Here is a 22976-nt window from a genome sequence, read left to right on the forward strand (position 1 = left end):
CCACATATTGTATGATTCCATTCATATGAAACATCCAAAATAAAGAAATCTATAGAGATAGAAAGTAGAATAGTGGTTGCCTAGGGCAGAGGAGTGGGTGTGGAATGGTGTGGTATGAGGTTTCTTTTGGGGATGATGAAAATGTCCTAAAATTAGACTGTGGTGATGGTAGCATAACTCTGTAAATAAACTAGAAACCATTGAATCGTATAATTTAAATGGATGAATTTTATCGTATATAAATTATATCTCAATAAAACTATTAAAAAATGAATCCAGGAAAGGAACTCATTGACCTAGCTGGAGTCAGATGCCCTGTTCTGAACTTACTAACTGTGACTGGCGGGGGCAGGGGCACAGGGAGAGGTTTGTTAGAATATGGCAGTTCCTCTGAGAACCAGCTCCTCTGGACAGAGTTTATGTCATGATGCGGAAAGAGGAGCACAGTTCCTAGATGGGCTAGGGTGTTAAGTGACAAAGCAATAGGTGCCCATCACACTGAGTATTTATAGAGAATTTATAGTTACCCAGACACACATTAAGTGCTTCTTCTGAATTATCTCATTAATGATCACAACAAGCCTGTAAGTTAGGTATATGAGACCCATTTTATGCTGGTAGAGGGTCAGGTTAAATAACTTTCCTAAGGTCACTTAACTAGTTAGTAAGTAATAATGTGGGTCTAGGGTTTAACCCCAGATCTGACCCCAATCTCTTCTCTCAATCATTAGGCCATGCTGCCTCCCTCTGGCTTTATATAAGTTGTTGAAAAATTCTGGAACACACCACTGGAGACCTAACTTTATATCCGTTCTTTATTTCATATACTTATTTACGCTTTCACTAAAGGAGACCCTTCGAACATGAACACCATGAACTTTTTGCTGGCATAGGAGCACTCCTGATAATCTTTAAGAAGCGCCAGAGGACTAGAGATGGTGGTTCAACCCCTACTGCTGCCCACCTGCTACCCACACCACATTCCTCCAGCTCGTGAAGGGTAGAAAGAACTGGGCCAAGAACCCGTCTTGCTAAAATCATGATGCAGTAGGTCTCCTGATCCACTAGCCAGTTAACCCTCTCAAAACAAGAAATAAGGTTAATTTGGCAAGATGTGTGCTCAGTGAACCAATACAGCTTATTTTCCAAATGTTCTCAAGCTGTCTACTTAATAATCTGCTCTCGAATGCTGCCAGCGATTTGATGGCAGAATTGATGGATGCCAAGCCTGTTGGTCTGTGCTTTCTCAGACCTCCTTTCCCCTTCTTCAAAAACATCAGTACAACAGTTTTCCCTCACTAGTCTCTTGGTATTTGATTTCTCGACCCTCGTGGGCAGTGGTTCTACAACCCCATCTGCACATCCCTTCTGTCTCCTGGGGGGTGGGGATCCACGTGGGCCTGTGATGTGAATCCATGGAAGACAGCTGGGCACTTGCCTGCCTTCCCCCTCTCTACCCGCCTCAAGCTCCAGATCCTTCTTAGCCGCATTTGTGCGAGCCTTTCCAAGATAAAGCGTGTTCCCAGCGGAGAAAGCAGAGAGCACACGGGAGTTGAGTTGTTCCGCTTTCTCTCTGACATCTGTTACCAGCAGACCATCTGCCCCAGCAGTAGGCATGGCTTTCCTCCTCGTGCTTTCTTCCAGTGGATAAAACAAACTTTCTGTTGTCCTTAGTATTTTTCACTAGCCTCCGTCACTTTGTAACGCAGCCTTCCTGACACTGTTCTGACATACTCTTGCCATGCCTCATTTTCATCTGTGGTCATGTGCCTAATGTCCACATTTCAGTCACATCATCGGAAAATCCCAGCTATGTGATTCACCTCTAGGGTCAGCGCCCTTTTCTTCATCATTGGGATTATTTGAACTTGGGACAATCAGCTGTGTTTTTAGAGCTTCCCAGCCACAGATACCCTGGTTTCCAGAATGGCTAGGTAAACGTAGTAGTTTTTATTGTTTAAAGGGCTATATATGTCACAATAGGATTATGATACAGGTTGCTCTTATTATCTTCACTTTATACACAAGGAAACCAGGCCCAAAGTAACATTCCCACAAGGTCATGCAGTTATTTTGTGGTGGAGCTTGGTGGGTCTTGAACCCAGGTCATCTAACTCCAGAAGCCAAGGTCTCAACCACTTCACTGGAGGCCACTCCTGAGCATCATGGCTGAGAAGGCAAGCCAGCGGCAAAATTCCAGAAGGAGCCATTACAGGCCTTAATGTCAGTGGCATGACTGAGACAGCTTAAGCCAGGACAAAGGGCTCGGACACTGAGGAGAAGGAAGACAGTTCTCAAAACAGAGTCCCCTTCATCGCATGTTGAGAGGCCTGAATGAGATCATTCATTCACTCAGCAAATGCGGGTCAGCCATTGGCCTACCCTCCACAAAGATGTTTAGGAGGTGAGAACCTCATACTTCTGAAACAGCTCCTCCCATCCCTGTCCCCATCCTCTCTGGAGCCCTGGGACACCTGGGTTCCCTCAGGAAAAGTGACTTTGAGCCTCACTATTTCAGCAGCAACAATTCCTGCTCATCCTACACCCAGAGGGCACAGAGGCAGGGGAGGTGGTATTTCTGGCTTTGGCCAAAGGAGTCATCACAGATCTTTGCTTAATAAGGCCTTTAAGTGATCTCAATAAAGAAGAGGCTAAACACTTAACCGCTGTGGAGAGTGTCTTATTGATTGGAGGAGAGAGGCTCCGGCCTGCCTACCTGGGGTGGAGCGGGAGCCAGGCCAATCGGGCCCCAGGGGGCCAATGCCGGGGTGTGAAGTACTTAAGAGAGTTTCTCCAAGCTCTGAGAGCTGCCACCACCATCCCCAAATGGCTTCACAGCTAAGGGGACTGAGTTTCAGAGTTCGTGGTCTCCCTCTAAGACAGTGCAGTTAGCAGAAAAGAGAGAAAAGCAAGAGGAGTGGGTTTTGATCCAGGTGCACCCAAACGTGGGCAGTCCACTTCAGGTCTCTGAGCCTCAGTTCCTGCGTCTGTCCCATGGGGATAAGGATAGAAAGCTCATGGGGTTCATGGGGCTTATGTGGGGGAAATGTGTCAGCGTGTTTGGAAATTGTGAACCTCCACATGGATAGAAGGTGGGTTTACTATTTATTATTTTTATCGTCATAAATGAGATTGTGTTGATCTTCTGCTTAAAGCTCGTCCACAGCTCCTCATTGCACTTGGGAGGAAATCCATACTCCTTGTCGTGGCCACTAGACACTGCACACTCTGGCCTCTGCCTGCTGCCTCAACCTCCCCGTCCCTCACTGTGCTCCAGCCCCGCTGGCCCTTTAGAACAGGCTGAGCTCCTTCCTAGCTCAGGACCTCCGTATTTCTGTTCCCTCTGCCTGGCACACTATTCCCCAAGTGTGTTGCATGGCTGGATCCTTTACCTTCAGATCTCAGCTTAAATGTTACTTCCTCAGAGAGACCCTTCCTGAGCACACTCCACCCACCTGGCACAGCACCTGTCTACTCTCTTCATAGACAGAACCACAAGTCGCAATGTTGTTATGGATTCATTTTACTCGTTTACGGTCTTCCCCTTGTAGAAAGTTGGCTCCATGAACATAAGCATCTTGTCTGTTTTGTTCACTCCCAGGTCCTATCACATACCTGGCACATAGTAGGCACTCTAAACTTAATCATTGAATGCATGGATGCATGCATGCATAGGTGAATGATTGACAGGGAAGGCTGCCTTGTTTCCCAAGTGGCCCCTTCCTTACACCCATCTCTCTGTCTCTCTGTCTCAGCTATGGAGACATGGTGCCCAAGACAATTGCAGGGAAGATCTTCGGCTCCATCTGCTCCCTGAGTGGCGTCCTGGTCATTGCCCTGCCAGTGCCTGTGATCGTTTCCAACTTTAGCCGGATTTACCACCAGAATCAGAGAGCTGATAAACGCAGGGCACAGAAGGTAAGCCACAGACCCAGGGGGTGGGCACGAGAGAGGGGCCTGGCCCTTCACCTTGCGCGGCTCTCACAGTCACGTCGCCAGGCCTGGAGTCCCCGGAGAACCACTGCACAGACAGCCTCTGGCTGTGGAAGGTAAAGCAGTTCATGTCCCTTCCTACACACCCGTGTCCTGCACTCCAGCCCCAGTCAGCTGCAAAATGCAACAAACCCTCAATTATCCGTAAGCTGATTATCTCCCTTTTGGCTATTCTCTGTAATTTCTTTGGGCGCTGGCTCCCCCTCCAAGACCTCAGCCACCAACTCTCGGCAGTGCCCTGGTCTCCTCCCTCTCGCAGCCAAGAGCTTACGGGGAACAGAATCGCTTCTCAATACCCTATAATAATCTATGCAAAACATAGTGACGAAAATAAATTTGCTGGAAAGAAAAATGAATACTCTGAAAGGAGAACATTCTGAGGCCATTGAGTTGAGGGACAAACAGCACAACGGGCCTTAGTCACGTCAGGGTGAGTGCAGCACAGAACTGCAGTTGATGGTCAGGAGAAGACCCTTGGGCCTGAGAAACGTTCTCACGATGCCCTGCGGACTCTGCTGAAGAAGGCAGGGCGGGGGTCCCGCAGCCCACAGAATGAGGAAAAGTATCTGAGGCTTTGGTGCCTGGACAGGGGCCTCCTTTCCTGATTGGCCCTCCGCCTTCCATCCAGAAAACTCACCCACTCAGCCAGCTGTCGTCTACCTGCCTTTTTAGGGGGTCTGGCTGGTGACGGTTCTTGGGAGGTGACTTTTACCAGATTCCCATCAGGAAAGAAGAGGACTGAGGGGAAAGTTTCTCATCTCTCTTCTGATCTAGGCTGAAACATGGTGCCCCTTCAGCATCATCTCAACCTCCATGGGGTACAGTGGACAGGGGGACCTCGTTGAAAGAGTCACTTGTGGAGGCCTGAGATTTGGTGTCCTTATTTTCTTCTTTCTTTCATTCATTCATTCCACAAACATTTCTGCACACCTCCTGTGTGTCCTGCCCTGTGCTGTAGCTGGGTACTTCCTCACCACATGACCCCTGTCCTGGCTTTCCACTCGCAAGGACAACCTCCAAGTAGCAGGGCTTCTTTGGCATATCAGAGGAATTCAGAACTTCAGAACAGATTTGTGTATGCCGATTGAAACAAAGTCACAGAGTTCATGAGAGTCAGCTCAGAAATGTGTGGTAATTTACATATCATAACAACATAATATACACTATATAATTATATCATAAATCCAGTTGGTTCCCACTTCCAGCACATCCCCCTTGTGTACCCTGGGGTCACCCCCTCCTCACCCTTCTGTCTCCCTCTACTTGTGCTGGAATATATTTTGACTTGTCTTGACCTGGGTCTGGCCAGTTTGCCTTAGATTGATCTTCTGGCTCTGTGCTGTCCTCTCTATCCCCCACAGCACCCACTTTCTACCTCTTCATCCAAGGTCAGGGTTTCCCCAGCCCCTGTCCTCTGCTAGCCATCCCAGAAATAGAAGTCTTATCTCTTTCCCTCTTCAGGTCAGCTGGCAAATGTGAACAATATCTAAATTCATCATACAGTCTTAAAGAAAGGAGCAGGGAGAAACTGGGATCTCCTTCCCAAATCAAGGAGCCTGAGGTTCTGAAGGGCCAGGGGTCCTAGAGCAACCCCACCCCCACGGCCTAGGACTGACACAGGTTCTTGGCCAGCAAGTGAGGTTCAGAGGAACCCTCAGCTCACACGCTAGCCTGCGGCTGTGCCCACAGCAGCCCCGCTGAGCTGTGTAGGCAGCTCCTGCACTACCTTCCTCTTCGTGCCCACACCCTTACCTACCTCTTAGAGCATCTCGTCCACAGTCGTTTTGCCCCTGCAAAAAGTAGAAGTGACCATTTCCCCATGGGACTTTACAGAGCTCATCCTGTGTAATTAAAAATCCAGAAGGAATCGGCTTTGGTGTATTCCTCCCCCCAGCCGCTAAAGATGAGACTCCTTCCCTTCCGCCTCCTGCCTCACCCTCCTACCTCCCCTCTTCACTCTCCCTTTGAAATCAAGGTAATTATTTACAGTGTTTGCACCTCGCCTGGATACTGTCTCTCCTCAAGGTTGCTAGGCCCCTTTCTCTTTCACCTTGGGCTTCCTGTGAGAGGGGGAAGAAAAAAAGGGTACAATACCAAGAATACTGCCGGCTTCCAGCACTGAGTCTGTCACCGTGAGGCAAGGAAGGCAGGTCCAGGGATTAGTGGAGAACAAGACAGGAAGGAGGTCAGGGAAGCTAATAGTTCTCAGCCCACACCCCAGACTCAGGAGCTACACAGCCATGAAGGTGAGCGCCAGCCCCCGTGCTTCAGGTGTAAGGAAAGTCTCAAAAGCTCAGCATCCTTTCCCATCATGACTGGTTCGCTTAGGGTTATTACTAAAATGACTCCATGACTGTTTGCTTCAGACACTGTGTTCTCTGAGCCGGGTGAATTGGAGATGGAGTAAGGAGGTCTAGCAGCGGACAGAGAGAGAGGAACGTCTGGCGTGGGGGGCTTTTTTAATGGAAATTTTTGTTGAGATCACTGTAGATTCACAAGTAGTTATAAGATTATCACAACCAGAGTATGAACATTGATACAATCCACCAACCCCACCCAGACTTCCTGAGTTTTATTTCTACTGGTATGTGTGTGAATTTTATACAGTTTCATCACCTATGCAGGTTCCTGCATCCATCACCTCAGTCAAGGTACCAGACAGTTCCAACACCACAAGGATCCCTCATGTTGCCCTTTTATAACCACACCCTCCCACCCTTCCTCCACCCAGTCCTTAACCCAGTACCCGTTTATCTGTCCTCCATTTATAAAATGTTTTTATTACAAAAATGTTATATAAATGGACTCATCCAGTAGGTAACCTCTGGAGACTGGCTGTTTTCATTCCTTGGGATTCCTGGAGATTCATCCAAGTTGTGTGTATCAATGGTGCGCTCCTTTTTCTTGCTGAGCAGTATCCCATCATATGGATGTATCACAGTTTGTTTAACCGTTCGTCTGTTGAGGGACATCTGGGATGATTCCAGTTTGGGGTTACTATAAATACAGCTACTGTGAACATTCATGTACAGGTTTTTGTGTGAACGTAAGTTTTAATTTCTCTGGGAAAATGCCTAAGAGTGCAATTGCCCATGTTTCCTTTTGGCTTTTCCATTTCTCCCTCTCTTTCCTTCTGCCTCTCCCAGGGCAAGAGATGTCTGTACTCATGGCCCAAAGGCACCTGCTAGCCAGGCAGCCAGGAAGTGCTTAGTCATGAAAGGCTTCTCGTGAACCAACAGATTTCTTGAGCAGAGACTCCACCTGGAACTGGACCCCGGGTGGCAGCCTCCTCCTTCCAGACCTCTTCTCCAACCCTGGAATCTGCACACCCGTTGCAAGTGCAACTTCCTGGGCTTGCTCATCAAGTTTAGAAACTTACCTGACAGGAGTTGAAATTCAGGGAAGGAGAAGAGGGGTGCTGTGGAAACAGCCCTTGGCCTGAAGGTTGGAAGACCTGAGCTGAAGTCTTGCTAGTCCACTGCCTTGCCCTGGATAAGTCGCTTCCCCTCACATCCTTCATTTTCTTGTCTTTGAAATAGCCTAGATGATCTCTACATTCAGTCTTCCTCTTTTTTTGCTTGAGGAAGATTAGCCCTCAGCTAACATCTGTGCCAATCTTTCTTGACTTGATATGTGAGTCTTCGCGACAGCATAGCTGACAAGTGTTGTAGGTCCACACCCAGGATCCGAACCCGTGAACCCAGGCTGCCAAAGCAGAGCACACCAGAATCAACTACTAAGCCATGGGGCTAGCCCCTCTACATTCTCTCTTGACTCTGATGTTGTGTGGATGGCCATAGAAGAGTGTCATGGCTGACCAGTCCATACAAGGATTGAGCCCATTAACTGCCTTTATTAACATGGATTTCTGACCAACTGCATAGGTTCATCTTCCTTCCTGGGCCGTCATGAGACTTGCCTGAGCACCTGCTCAGTGCGAAGCTCTGTGCAAGGTGCTGAACATAAAAATATGCATGAGCCACAGACTCTGGCCTTCAGGAGCTCAAAGTCAAGCCAAAAATCCTCACCAAATTTCATATGCTGGTTATGGTTCCATAAATATATTGCAAACCTCTTTATCCTGTGTGGGAAATGATTAAACGATATAGTGCATTTGATATGACAATCTGTTGCTTTAATAGAGCCCAGGGTAAGATAAGATTAAAAGAAGTGCCACAAAGGAGAACAGGAGAATCTTTCATCTCCAGAAAGTACTGAAGACAGACCCCAGATACGAGAAAGGTCTGGCTGTAAGTGGTACAATCAAATTATAGAAGGCTATAATGAGCTTGACACAATTGGGTTTCCATATGCAGCTCTCAACATCCAGTACTCATCCAAAACAATAACAGCCACATCCTCAGATGATGAGGAACTAGCTTGAATGTAGACATCCAGCTGAGGGGAGGGCTGGAGCAGGAGTCCCAGGGAAGAGAATTGTCCTGGAGCTTGAATGAATGTTCGTTGCTCAGAGAGTAGAGAAATGATATGGCTGACTCAGGATCCTTTCTCTCCCACGTTCCCCTTTTCATGCTCTCCGTCTAGAGGAGCATTCTTCCTCAGATTTACAGGCAGATCTTCCAGGCTCAAGTCCTGACCTCTTCCTCATATTTAGAAGCCAGGGAAGGGAGCAGAATTGTCCCTACAAGGACACGCTGGCCACAGGGGAACTTCCCAGGAAACAAGAGATGTAGTACGTCCTTGTGCTTCTGTTGACAGCCTGAATCTGAGTCCCTGGCCTCCTTTTAGCAGATGAACCAGCCCAGCAGGACACCTGCAGGAGACACTTCCCTGTGTTGGGGAAAGGGTGATAAGAAATGGAAATGTCCACAATTTTCCAAGGACTCTTCTGCTCAGAGTCCATGATGAAGTTGCAGGTGGACTTTCCCAGAGACAGGAGGAGCCCTCTCCCCCAGGATGGATCTGTGAGTCCGTGTGGGCTCTTCTGCTTCCAGTAGCAAGGGCCTGGAGCTGAGGCTAGATCGACAACAGCCCAAACCTCAAGCTGTGTTTTTTTAAACCAGCAGGAACCCTCTACTCATCTCTTCTCCCTATCTCCCGAAGACTCTTTCCTCCTAGGCCTCCCTCTGTGGTTGTGCTGCTGTTGTGGTGACACTGATTATGGTTATCAGGAAGGAGAAGAACAGCCAGCATGTGCAGTGTGCCCAGCCTCTCCCACTGCCTCTGCAAGCAGGAGAGCTGAGCTTGCATTGAGATATCATGCAGCCCTCCTGCAGGAAGTCTGCTGAAGGCTCCCCAGGTTGGAGCTGGGGAGATTTTCAGTTGTCCTAGTTAAGCCAAAGTGGTGTATGGAAATGTGTTCCATCCTCCCTTCTCTTACACACACACATCGCGCCAACTTGTCACATGCACTTGCACCTACACTCATTCCCATAGACATGCATGACAAAATACAGTGATGCATCCACACATGAATCCACTCCCAAAGACAGGCATGCAATTATAAATTCATTTATTAATTTAAAAATTACCAGGCACTGAAGATACATGAGTGAACAAAACAAAAACTCCTGCCCTCAAGGAGTTTACATTCTGGTAGGGGAGAGACAGTAGCAGATAAATCTATAACACATACACTCCCTTAGTAGTAAGTGCTGAGGAAAAATAGAAAGAGGGGAAGGAGTTAAGAAGTATTGAGGGGCACATGTGCACACTCCTTGCTTTTCTCATAATTAACTGGGATTTGGACCCCTGCCGCATGCAGGGAACTCACTGGACCCTAGGGGAGCATCAGGAGAGCTGTAGCATGTGCTCCTTTGGAGAGCCTGCAGTCCAGTTAGAGAGGAGAAACACTCCAGTAGATACTGAGGAGGCAGAGGTCATGAAGCTTGTGGAAGGAGGGAGGCCTCTGACGAGTGGTATTTCTCCTGCCAGGATCACTCCCAGGCTGCAGAGATGCGTGGGAAGCCCTAGGAACTCTGACCGTGCCCAGGCTGCACAAAGCCGGCACACAGCGTCTCAGACCCAGTCCCGGGCCCACGAGGCTGGGAAGAAGGAGCTTCCTCCCTCCCCTTCATCAGCCATCACGTGGGAACGCAGCCTCACCGGGACAGCCCACTGTCACTGGCATGGCCAGGCTTGCAGTCCTTTTGTCTCTCAGTCCCCCTCACTCTTTTATTATCTCTGCCGATCACAGAAGGCCCGTCTTGCCAGGATCCGTGTGGCCAAAACAGGCAGCTCCAATGCCTACCTGCACAGCAAGCGCAATGGACTCCTCAACGAGGCCCTGGAGCTGATGGTAGGTCCCAGAGGACCCGGGCTGGGGGAGATGCAGGGGAAGGTGGGCTTGTTTTCTCTTCCTGAGGGTACCGGACTCCCACCCCAAAGCCCCAATTTGAACCCTGAAAAGGACGTGTTTCCAACTTTCCCCAGGTAGCCGCCCCTCTCCACAAACCTCCCCCTAAGTGGGATTATCACCACTACCCCTAAACCAGCTTTAGACCAAGGGCCCCCAGGCCAAAGGCTGGCATGTTCTATAGTGACCCTAAAATTTGGTTCATCTAGCTTTTTCTGGTGCCCTCCTAACTTCTGTAGAGAAATGAAGATGATGGAGAGAGGAAGAGCCACCAGCTTTATATTCATTCTCTCTTCGTTTCCTCCTAGGGCACCCCGGAAGAGGAGCATATGGGCAAGTCCACCTCGCTCATCGAGAGTCAGCACCATCACCTGCTGCACTGCCTGGAAAAAACCACTGTGAGTCGCAGCCCATTGCCACTTCCTTTCTCTTCCCTGACCCCTGACCCTTTTGGAGGGTCAGAACTCACAGAGCGAGACCTCTGTACTCGTATCCTCACCTTGGACCCAAGTTTCAGAAGACAAAGTCTGTCCCCTTCAGATCCAAAAAGTAGTGATGAGGTCTCCTCCAGCCCCAGGAGGAAGGCCTCAAGCAGTGGGGCAATGTCACCAGGGTAGGGAGGCCAGCTCTGTCCCGCGGCTGCATAGAGTAGGCCATTACCCCCAGCCTTCCTGTGCACCCCTGCACCAGTCCCCACGGCCCATTTCTTGGTTAGAGAGGGCTAAGGGCTCTGCCTTTCGGTTTCTCAGTTATGATGGGCATCACTCTTCAAAACTAGGGCTGAAATTATGCTACATTGCTATAGCACAGTAGAGAAGAGTATTAATTTTTGTCCCATCCCTGGATCTAGGTTGATGCAATCTGTGGGCCTCTTTGCTCCCTATGCTCCCCTTGGAACAGGAGACAGTGAATGAAGGAGGCAGTGCATATACTTCTCTAGCCAGGGATTTTATCAGTACCACCCCCACTTAGTCACCCTGCAATTCTCAGGGAGTTCAGATTCTGAAAGGCTTATTGTTAAAATAGAGTCATGGTCTAGGGTACCATAGCTGGAATGTGGAATGATGCTTGTGCCTCACCAACAGACTGAAAAGAAGGGCAGTAGGGCCAACCCTGGACCCTTGGCAACAAGTGCTAGCAACAGTAGGGAGGGAGGAGAAGTCGGGGTGGACAGCCAAAGTGAAACCCTTTCCTGTCCCTTTCTAGAACCTCCCTCCCCAAAGAGCCAATAGTCAGAGCTCAACACACTAAGGAAGGAGCTTTCTAATTCTGAATGTTCCATATCCTGGTCTCCCTAATGCAGGGGGAATAGGTGTTAGATGACTCTTAATATGAGCCAAATGTGAACACTGTGGACGGCAGTTGAACCAATGAGGACTTCCAAAATGGGAAGGTACTCTGAAAACTCTAGTTTCCAGGATTTATCAAATATTTCTTAGTGTCAAGAACTGTATGTACCTATCTAGAATTTCTCTCAAAGACTCAGAGCTTGCCAAAGGGATAGGCCCAGACCCAACTGCCCTTTCCAAGTTGCATGTGCTGGGTGGAATGTATAAATTGAAAGGATATGGGTGAAAATATTTGGGTTTGAAGGGCTGGAATGTTGGCACTGATGAAATGAGATTTTGGAATTGAGGGATGGAATGCTGGCATTGAAAGGGTGGAATGCTGAATTTGAGGGAAAGAATGTTGGATTGTGGGGGTGGGATATTGGTATTAAAGAGATGGAATGCTGGATTTCAGGGGAGGAATGTTGGACTCAAGGGGTGGAAGGTTGGGATAAAAGAGGCAGAATGTTGGGATGAAGGGAATGAATGTTGGGTTTGAGCAGGGTCGTGTTGGAGCCAAGGGGTAGAACGTTGGGACAAAGCGGGGAGAATGCTGGGAACGAGGGATGGAATGTTGGACTGAAAGGGTGGAATGCTGGGATTGAGAGACTGAATGTCAAAACTGAGCTTGGGAATGCTGGAATGTACAATCAATGGTGTTTTTATCTTCTGTTGGCATGTTGTCCTGTAGGGGTTGTCCTATCTTGTGGATGATCCCCTGTTATCTGTACGAACCTCCACCATCAAGGTATAACTTTTTAAAAATTCAATTGATGTTTTTCTCTCTGATTCTTCTGAGTGTGTGGATTCTCCTCTTTTTACCCCCTGGTCTGGTTCTCTGCATGTGCTGTCAATTCTTCTGGGGCTTATCCTAACCCTGCTGCCACACCCAGTACCAGCTCAGGCTTACAGTTTTTTGTGCTGAACTACCCAACTGCCTTTCTGATTCCCTCTTTTGATCTCCCCAGGGGCTTGGAGGGGGTGGTGAAACATGGCACCAATGTGGGTATCCTGTGAGTGTCCAGTACCACATCGGTCTGTGCCACCTCCCCAGTTCCTTGGGGACTCCTGGTATTGGCTGTCAGGGTTAGTCTCTCTCTGAACTCTGTTCTCATGCTACTTCTCTTCAGACTTTCGCCACACTCTGGCAGCCTTGGCCAGAACATTAATGCCATAAATTCAGTCACCTTGGCCAAACAGACATTTTTTAGTTATCCTGGGTTCAGCTCCACCCCATCCTGATGGCCTCCAGTCAGGAGGCTATTAGCATTCCCTTCCCATGCTTACACTTGACTTAGGGAATCCTGTGCCTCCAGGTATATTAATAATCCATATCTCATAATCAGATGAAAAAAACAATAGTTAAAAGAAATCATAACCCCAACAGTTTGACCCCATTGGCCTTCAAGAGCAAAGTTCTCCCAATTCCAAGAATAATCCAGTGCCTTCAAAAGTCTCACGCTTACCCAAGATTCATAAGGATCTCACTCATTAATCCAGACAAGACAACTTAGCATACCCACAACTCGTATTCAGTGACTCCTTATCTGCCACCCCCAGGAGGTCCTGTGCAAAGCCTGCAAAGTCAAGTCTTTGCTTCTAGTTCTGCTGATGCCACTGAATTCCTCCATGTCCTCTCTGTCCCTTAAGCTCAAAGCTGTAGAGTGTACGTCATGTCATGATTTAACAACCGCAGTGCCCACCCTTCAATCTGATGGCCAGGGCTGCCAATAGGAATCTCTTTGTTTCTTCATTTGATACCTGTGGGACATCACCCCTCCTGAATGCTTATTTGTGCTCCAGGCAGCTGGGAGCCCTTCTCTCAAGGCCCAGGACAGAGACAGGCAGCCATGCAGAGTATGGGGGCTCATCCCCTCCTTCCTATCTCCTTTTCCTACTTCCTCTCCTTCCGCTTCCCACAGAACCATGAATTTATAGATGAGCAGATGTTTGAGCAGAACTGCATGGAGAGTTCAATGCAGAACTACCCGTCCACAAGGAGCCCCTCACTGTCCAGCCACCCGGGCCTCACTACCACCTGCTGCTCCCGTCGTAATAAGAAGACCACACACCTGCCCAATTCCAACCTGCCGGCCACTCGCCTGCGCAGCATGCAAGAGCTCAGCACGATCCACATCCAGGGCAGCGAGCAGCCCTCCCTCACTACTAGGTGAGTGGCTTCCATCCCCATCACTCCCAAAGGCTTGAGTCGTTCATTCACAGAACAAAACAATCTCAGCATTAGGAGAAGCTGGAGGGTCCTCTTGCTCTCCCTCTCCCTTATTTAATGCGTGAGCCTCCTCCTTCCTCCCTCCACCTTCCCTCTCATCCTTGAAAGTTGACCCAAAGCCCTTCAAATGCTTAGGAGGATACCACAGCAAGTTTAGGCACAATGTGGGGTTAGATACCAGAAAAAAAATTTTAAAAATCCAAAAATGACCCACCCTGGTGCAAAGAATAGATGAACCATTTTCTCGAGGAAATAATTTTCACAATTGTGTGACACATGGCTTACCCAAGGCTGATTTTGAATCCTAGACTGACTTTTTCCTCCTTTCTCTGCTTATATTTAGGCCACTTCTCACTACCTCCAGTGAGTTGCAAGGAATTCAGAGAAAGCAAAAGTCAGATGCCATAAATGATAGGTAAAAATCCACTGGAGGGAACAATGTATACTCTGAATGGCAAAGCCCAACATCCATGACTTTGCAGTTGTTGGTAGTTGAGGAATAACAACTAGAATAGATCATTGTAGGCTGATTACCAAAAGCAGAGCCAGGAGGACACCGAAAGCTCCTCCTAGTTGCTGTGAGCGAGAGCTGTAGGAGGCTAGGGAAGCTTTGGGACACGAGCAAGAGGAACTATCATCAACTCACTCTTTTTTTATCCCAGTCGATCCAGCCTTAATTTGAAAGCAGACGACGGACTGAGACCAAACTGCAAAACATCCCAGATCACCACAGCCATCATCAGCATCCCCACTCCCCCAGCGCTGACCCCAGAGGGGGAAAGTCGGCCACCCCCTGCCAGCCCCGGCCCCAACACGAACATTCCTTCTGTAGCCAGCAATGTCGTCAAGGTCTCCGCCTTGTAAAACCACTGGATGGAGGGCCAGTGCGGGGAGTGGGAGCGAAGGGGGCTGGCATGTTGGTGGGTGGCCACTGGGACCACTCCCTCCCCCCTTCCCCACTCTTTCTGCCTGCCCCGTTGCACCCCTAGCACTGAAACTTGTGCCTGGAAGGAAAAAGAGGCAGCGAAGGGGCACCTGAGGCTCACTGCTGCTGGCGTGGACACAGCCCTGTGACACTGCATCTCACTGGGGCCAGAGGAAGGGAGGGTGGGTGGGGTAGGGGATGGGATGGCGGGGGTATAGGCTGCGTGCCAGGACAGGGCCTGGAGGGGGGAGCCTCAGACCAAATAACGTTGTTTCTGGAGACCCAGTGAGGAAGATCCAAGACCAAGAGCAGCACAGAGGCCGAGTTGTCACATGCAAAACAGGAAGAAAATATAACACTGTGTAATTAAGCACCTTTTTCAAGGCTCTTAATGGATAATATTTATTCATGGGAAAAGGTGGAAAACAAAAACACCAACGGATTTTTGTGAAATGTTTTTCTCCATGGACCCAATACCTTTGAACCAAAACAATGCATTTTGTGAGGTTTTTTTTTTTTTTTTTTTCTCCTTTTATAGCAAAAGCTTTTAGGCTAAGAAGTCAGTTATAGCTGAGTTCTCTCTCCATTCCCCCAGGTGGGTCAGGTCAACTGAGCCAGGGCCCCCACTGCCCAGCTGACCTGCAGAGCTGCCAAGTGACAACACAGCTACACTTCCCCTGTGTCTGTCCCTGTCTTCTGTGTCTCTGTACTTCTTAGCTTCACTCCCTGGCTGTATTTCTCTGTGTCCAGCCATCTGTCTCTACATGGACCCCCGCGATCCTGAGAGATGTTAGTAAAGGCTTCTCCACTGCCAGGCACCGCAGACTTGTGCCTGGGAGCTGTATTGTCTGAACGCAACTGTGTAAGAGCAAACAATGAAGGGAAAACAGGAGAGTTGAGGGATGAGGGAAGTCTACTTTATAGAAGAAAGTGCTTCCCTTGTGGTTGGAACCACTGGTGTTTGCAGTTTCCATTTCTGGGGGAGAGAGGGAATGACTGGACTGATCACACTGGGATCTTGAAAAGGAAAGAGCCAACACCTGAGAAGCACAGTCAACTCTGGTGGGTGCCAGTGAAGCAAGACCAGAAGAACCCAGGGCTCACAGCAGCAGTTGGCCCCCGTGGCACCTTGCTATGTGCCCTTCTTTCAGGACCCACCATAAAGCTCATCCAGAGCTCTGCCAAGAGGCCCCATGAGCAGTTTCCTGCAGAGGGGGCAGTGGTATGGGAACCAAGCTACTGACTTATCTCCCACCCGAGGCAACTCCCACATGGAGGCTGCAGGTTAAGCCTGTGTGCCTCATGAAGGATGCTCCAAAGTGTGAAAGCAAGTAAGAGATTCTAGATGATTCTTACCTGGTCTGAAAGATGCCTTGAGGCCTGAAGTCTTCAAGCCTGATGTCCCTGAAGATAACTGAAACGGGAGAAGCCTGATCACCTTCATGCAAGTGAGGGAGTGAATATTATTTCTGGAGAACCTGGACATTATTTCTGTTCAAGTGGCTTGCACGCTGGTGGGGGCCAGGAACAGCATTTCTGGAATCTTCCTATCCATTTTGATGGCTTGTAGCAGAGAAGGTGGGCCTCAGGGTTAGTGACAAGCCCCTTCCTGCCCTCCCCAATCCCCAACTCCCCTATTGCAATCTCACTAGCCTGGGCTCTGAGATACAAGAGCTCCTCAGGAGCTCCTTGTCCATTCTACAGCTTAATCATTAGCTGTTTAATTTTAAGCCAAGAATTTCTCTGCCCACCACAGCCATCTAGACGAGTTGCACTAGCCAGGAACCAAAAAACACCTTCAGTGGGCTTCCCTATGACCCTAGCTCTAGTGACCTTGTAGAAGGGGAAAGCCAAAGGGTTATAAGGCAGCACCTAACCAAAAGGTGGGGAGAGGGCAGAAGAGAGGGAGTCTTCGACCTTTATCTCCTTATGCTTTTCCTTGTTGACCACTGACTGAGTTCTTTCTCTGGATCTGGCCTCAAGGATTTCTCCCTAACATGAGAATGGGGTGGTTCTGGCCCTCTGAACTTATGGTCTAAGAGGAAGAGGAATACATATGTACACACACAACATAAACACACCTAAGAGTAAGTACTAAATCCATTCATTTTATACACACATCTCATTAGGGAAAGCAGAGGACTAAAAAGGAATTTTTCTTTTGAAAGAGTGGGTAACAGAACAAAGTTAGGGATGTCTAAGTATCTAAGTTTACATCATAACTACTGAGTGGGGTAAGGGATACAGAAGTAAATAAGAACATGGCTGCCTACACATACAAACTCCCTGTGTTTAAGAACAGGTCACCACAGGGTTAGAATAATGACTGATCCAGCCCAGGATCCGTTTGACAGTGCACCAAGGGAGCATATTCATGGTTTCCACAAAAATTAATGAAGCAATTTAAAAAAATTATGTCTCAAATAACCTCCCATTTTTTTACCCTAAAGAACTGAATGTTTTCTACTCCTTCAATTTCATTACCAAATCCCACATTATGTCAGTTCCTAGAAGACCATTAGACTATCTTCTTAATCTCCATTCCACAGTGTAGACTTAGCCAGGGAAAAGAGACCCGGCTCACTTCTGATCCAAAAGAAGATGTCAACCCAGAAAAATGGCTGACCTACACGACAGAACACAGCCAGATTCCACTGCTAAAGGGCATTTGTAAGTTAACAAAAGGACCAAAGTGTGCTGAATCAGTTTAATAAGTCTAACTCACTGGCCAGCGACTGAAGAACCAGGATATCAGAGTTTTCTGGGGGCAATGGCTTTCTGGTGCAATGACTCTTGAGCTTTCATAGTTCACGAACCACTTCAGCATAACAGAAGATTCCCAAAACCACCTCTTGCATTCAATCCCACTCAGCATTAGGGAGCTTAAAAAAAAAAGCAACTAATAGGCTACATTCAAATGAATAGAAACTTAGAAAACATACTATTAAGAGCATATTAGGACTAGGAGAGATTCAAGAATATCTAATTCATTTTACAGTGTAGAAAGCTGAGAGACAGAGAAATTAAGTGACTTGCTCAAGGTCATGCAGTCATTTAATGACAGAGCTGGGACCAGAACACAAGTCTCTTGGGTAATAGTCAAACGCTTTTTCCACTATACCCACTGCCTCTCAGAGCACTGATGCTTCCGAGAAGACCCATCAAAAAATACACGCCATAACTAGAGACACCGTCTTATGTAAATACCAGCACGACTTGGGCACAGCCCTTGGACACCACCTGATTGTACTAATACAAACCATACATTGGAAATTGCCGTTCCCTGGGTAGCACCAGCTATGGACTATCAATGCTGTCAAAAATAGGTGAACAGTAGGGCCAGCCCCGTGGCTGAGTGGCTAAGTTCATGCACTCCACTTCGGCGGCCCAAGGTTTCACCGGTTTGGATCCTGGGTGCAGACATGGCACCCTTCATCAAGCCATGCTGAGGCAGCATCCCGCATGCCACAACCAGAGGGATTCACAACTAGAATATACAACTGTGTACTGGGGGGCTTTAGGGAGAAGAGGAAAATAAAAGATTGGCAATAGATGTTAGCTCAGGTGCCAATCTTATAAAAAAAGAATAGGTGAACAAGTGGTCAGGTTTTTTCAGTCAAAAGCTCTCTCTTCTCAATAAAGAGAGGGCTGGGATGACATTTCAAAGGATACCTTCTGTAGTCCTTTCGATTCTCACTACAACCTCTGATGAGCCTAGATGAAGCAACTAAATCCTTGGTTCACAGAGAGGAAAAGAGGCAAGAAGAAGCTGCGTGACCTATGCCAGTTCACATGGCAGGTTAGTGGCAGATCTCAGATTGCAGTCCGGGTCAGCCAGCTTGTCCTGGGGTTGTTCCTCCACATCACACTGCATTACTCTGAGGCTTGCTTATATTTTTAATACCTGGATTTCAAGGGTGGCGATTAGGGGGAGGAAGCAAAACATTCAGAGCCACCCTGATCCCGGGCCCAGAAGCAAACTCTGTACTCTTTCTCCTCCATCCCCGAATTTCACGGCTAGTGTCAAGCTCAGGACCAACGGCATACACTCCTGTTCGAAAGACAGATATTCTCAATGACAATTGAACACATCAGTCTACTATCACACAGGAGTATAAGGCCAGCAAGTAGAAAAGTGAAATTAAGAAAAACAAAGAATTTTAACAGAAATTAAAGTGGACAGTTAACACTGATCCATGGTTAACAAAAAAGTCAATTCATGGATATGCTGAGGACTTTACCCAGTTTTCAAACTACGATTCCTGCAGTTCAGGGTCACGTCGCTTGTTAGAATATAGGTGGTGTACACTGAAACATGTACCTAGATTTTCTCCTTGTCCTTTTTTTTTAACTTTGCAGAGGTAGTGGTTGAAATTGAGCTAAACCTAGATTTTGAGGTTATTAATGAATTCTAGTTGTCCAGGCTCCCTCACTTCAATTACCAGGTAACTACAAGGAAGAAAGATCCCAATGCTGTTAATCTAAGGCAATATTAGTTTCCCTTCTAAACTAATTGACATGGTAACCATGACAAAGAGGAACCCGAAAGACTTCTATTTTCCCTTTCTGATTTCCTTATGAAATCTCATCATTTGCAAAGCTTTAAAATGACTGGATGAAGGAAAACCATTGTTATGACCCGTGACCCTTGGAGCCTAAACAGCATCATGAAACGCGTCATTAGAACTAAGAGAAAGTGGCTATAAGAAAAAGAAATAGCTTTAAAGGGGTTCCTTTTGAGTCTTGTTTTCTATTCAGAACGTTCTGTGTTTTTCTCATCTAGTGTGGGAATGACATTTATCTTAGCAGGTTACTTACCTACACTGGATGGTGTCACTCTAACCAGTGTAGGACACTGACCCAAGTCCTGGGGGGCTCCTTGGACCAATAGACTATTTTACAAACCTGGGAGGTGGGAGGGATGGTATATTTTTGATAATCAGACATTCCAATGTAATGTTTTCCTTAGAGGTCACCCCTCTCCCATTAATGTTATCGTGAGAAACATCAAGTGTGTTCTTTTCTATTTTCGTACAATAAATGGGCTTTGCTTACCAACATCACAAGGGCAAAGAAGAAATACTGTACAAAACTGCAGGAAGATAAACATGTGAAAACTTTCTATGGAAGAAAAACTCTTGCGTTTCCTGTCGTCTTCTTTTGAAACTGTAGTGCATATGTTAAAACGTCTATCATTTACAGTACTGAGTCATGTGCCACTGCTGTACCTGATGTATCCAATCTGGATTAAACAATGTGCCACAAACCCTAAAAGGATTATGAGTTTTTATTTTAATACCAATTCTCCTGCTATACCCTAGAAAATAAAGGTAATTTGAACAGAGAGGCTTTCTACCGTGCCAGAAAAAAGTCACAGAATCCCAGAAGGGTGCTTAAAGGTCTAATGCAATCTTCCCCCCACCCCCACCACCACCCTCCCTCAATGCAAGCAGCTCCTCTGACATCCACGACAGCCCTTCCTGCTCGTGTGCTCTAGTCACGCATGTTCACTAATGGGGAGAGCATTTGATTGCGTTTATCAACAGCTCGATTTTGAAGCCCAACTCCTATTATTGAAAGAAAATCTGCCTTTACGTATCAGTAATGGTTCTGCTGAGAATACACTGAATACCTACTCCATCTAAACCAAAGTCTCAAACTAAAAAGAAAACTCAAACTTAAATTCACCTGCATAGGGTATGGCAGAAAGCTTGGGATTCGATGACGGAGGCTCAAGTTTAGGTTTCATCCCTTACTGGTATCACTTCACATCAGCCACTTTTCTTTTGGCTTCAGTTTGTTTTCTCATCTTAAAAATGGGGAGATTGGATTACATATCTTGAAGATCCACTCTCACCTTAGTAATTCTGACTGAGGTAGTGAGAGCAATAGGCATTTTCATATTTCACCATAATGTGGCAACATTGGGAATCCTTTTCATTTCCCCACAACAGCCAGATTCCCATCAATGAAAACTGTGATAGAAATGGAACAGTAAGGCAAGTGCATGATACCCAAAGGCCCTAGAAGTTGACTGAAATTCATTTCAATCACTGATGCTCATATCCTTGTCACCCACTAGGTGTCACTACAGATCCATAGCTCAAATAATCTGGAGCCAAGTAATCAGAAACCAGATGTGCGTTGAGCAATACATGTTCTTTTTCATTAAAAAGCACTAAATGTTAACTGGGACATATGTGCTTGTTCAGAGGCACAAAACAATAAACATATTCTGCCAAGAAAATAACCTTGTGATGGAGTTCCAATGTCAGCTAAGACTATCAAAAATAGAATTCTATTTTTTAAGATTAACATAGGTTTATTTACGTTTAGGGGGAGGAAACAACCCTAAACCTTGAAGCTACTCCTTTGTCTCATACAAGGTGATTCGCAAGTACTAGAATTCATGTTCAATTCTTTTCAGCATTCAGGGGCTGAAGTTTACCTTTAAGCCACATGTTTTTAAAAGGTTGGTAAAGATTACTGCAATACTTAAGCTACTTTAGAAACTATTAAATTACCAAAATAATTTGGATTCTAAGTCAGAATTATCCAAAGCAGCAGGTTTTCCAAAGATTTCTCTACATGTTAATACTGCTAGGCTAATTTAAGTTAAAGCTTAACTTGAACAATTGTAGTAAGTGTATTGATTTAGTATTCTAGAATTCAGACCTTTAACCAATTCACACTAGCCCTCATCCAAATTATCTGAATTTATAAAAGCTCTCTATATACATAAAATGATTTTTCCCCCAAGTACAAAATATTTTCTCTCATTAGTCATATATTAATTAAATCTCAGAACTGGAAGGGACCCTAAAAATCTTCTAATCCAACTCTCTCATTTTATTGGTGAGAAAACTGGACCCTGAGAGGTTAAATGACTGGTACAAGGTAGAAAAGTAGGTAGTGGCAGTCTTAACCAGGACAAACACTCTTTCCACTACACCACAAAGCATTCTCAAGTGAATTTACCTAAAATCTATTTCTGGCTCCTAACAGATTATGGGGACATGTACCTAGACTGACAACTCCAAACAAAAAATCCTTGTCCACACAGATAGTCACACACAAACAGCAGATTTCTTCCACAGCCACCACTATAACTGCATCCCTTCTGTAATGGCTGAAATTTTCCTAGCAAATGTTTATGGAAAATGAAGCAACTAGTATTTTCATGTTATGCATATGCTCACCTCCAGCTTATTTTTTTATTTAAAAACAAAAACACAAAATAAGACAAACCTAAAGAGAGAACCCAATTAATTTCAAGACTAACAGATAACCTCATCTCTAATTAAGATGCCAGAGTATCCTAATTAAATTCCCCTAGCAATGACAAACTGAACTTGGCTGTATTATGGGGGAAAAGGTAGGAAAAAAAAGAGGTAAGTTCGACTTTATAGCAATGACAGGATCTTAAGTATGTAATTAAATGAATTCTTAATGACATACTGGACTTAACTATGGATTTGCTATTTACACTATTAATTCATTCTAATTTGGCAGTAATGCACAGTACTGATACGCAGAAGTAAACCCTACCATTGCCCAACCCAAATGACAGGAATGCAAGGTAAACAGGAGTTTGGGACTCTGTTATTTGAGTGTTGGACAGTAAATGACAATGGCTGTGGATGTTTGCTGACAGCCCTGGGGGGACATGTTTATGCTGCCTAGACAAGTACGTACACAGGAAAGAAGAGCTTTCCTTTTAAAAAGTAAATACCCATCTCCATACATAAGGGGTTCCCTCATCACAAATCCAGTTCACAGAAAGGTTTGGGAACTAAATGCATAACCATAAAAGGACTGCCACAGAGAAGAAATAAAAGAATATTTAACATCTCATTACTTTTCTAAACTGTAATTTATAGATGCAGCATCTCAGAAAAATGACTGCTCCCCGTAGATCCTAGCATTAGAGGTAAAAACTGGGGATAAATTTCTAGAAGACACAAGATTAGGCCACACCGTGGGAAGAATTTGAGCAGAATGCATTCCAGCTTCCACAAAATACTTTGAACAAAGTGCTGGAACTTTCCCTCGGTCTACCAGCAATGCATTGCCGTTCTTAACCTGGGTTCCAGAGATGGGCTTCAGAGGGCCTATGAGTCCTTTGAAATTGCATATACAATTCTTGTTCATAGAATGAGAAATTTTCTGGGATGAATCTATAGC

General features: G+C 46.4%; 1 protein-coding gene across 4 annotated transcripts in view; it reads left to right on the plus strand.

The window, feature by feature from the left end:
* KCND3 (potassium voltage-gated channel subfamily D member 3) overlaps positions 1 to 20066 on the plus strand; it is a 212126-nt gene extending 192060 nt beyond the window's left edge. For 2 of the 4 annotated variants that reach the window (XM_070607983.1, XM_070607984.1), the window contains exons 3-8: positions 3756 to 3918; positions 10151 to 10252; positions 10618 to 10707; positions 12329 to 12385; positions 13560 to 13807; positions 14530 to 20066. In XM_070607983.1, the coding sequence (XP_070464084.1) occupies positions 3756 to 3918; positions 10151 to 10252; positions 10618 to 10707; positions 12329 to 12385; positions 13560 to 13807; positions 14530 to 14731 (862 nt within the window). In that variant the 3' untranslated portion in view covers positions 14732 to 20066. The remainder of the gene's footprint in view (positions 1 to 3755; positions 3919 to 10150; positions 10253 to 10617; positions 10708 to 12328; positions 12386 to 13559; positions 13808 to 14529) is intronic. The other 2 variants (XM_070607985.1, XM_070607986.1) reach the window with 1 other exon arrangement.
* Positions 20067 to 22976: the final 2910 nt, after the last annotated feature.

Source organism: Equus przewalskii, unplaced genomic scaffold (genome assembly GCF_037783145.1).
Source record: "Equus przewalskii isolate Varuska unplaced genomic scaffold, EquPr2 ChrUn-13, whole genome shotgun sequence".
NCBI lineage: Eukaryota > Metazoa > Chordata > Mammalia > Perissodactyla > Equidae > Equus > Equus przewalskii.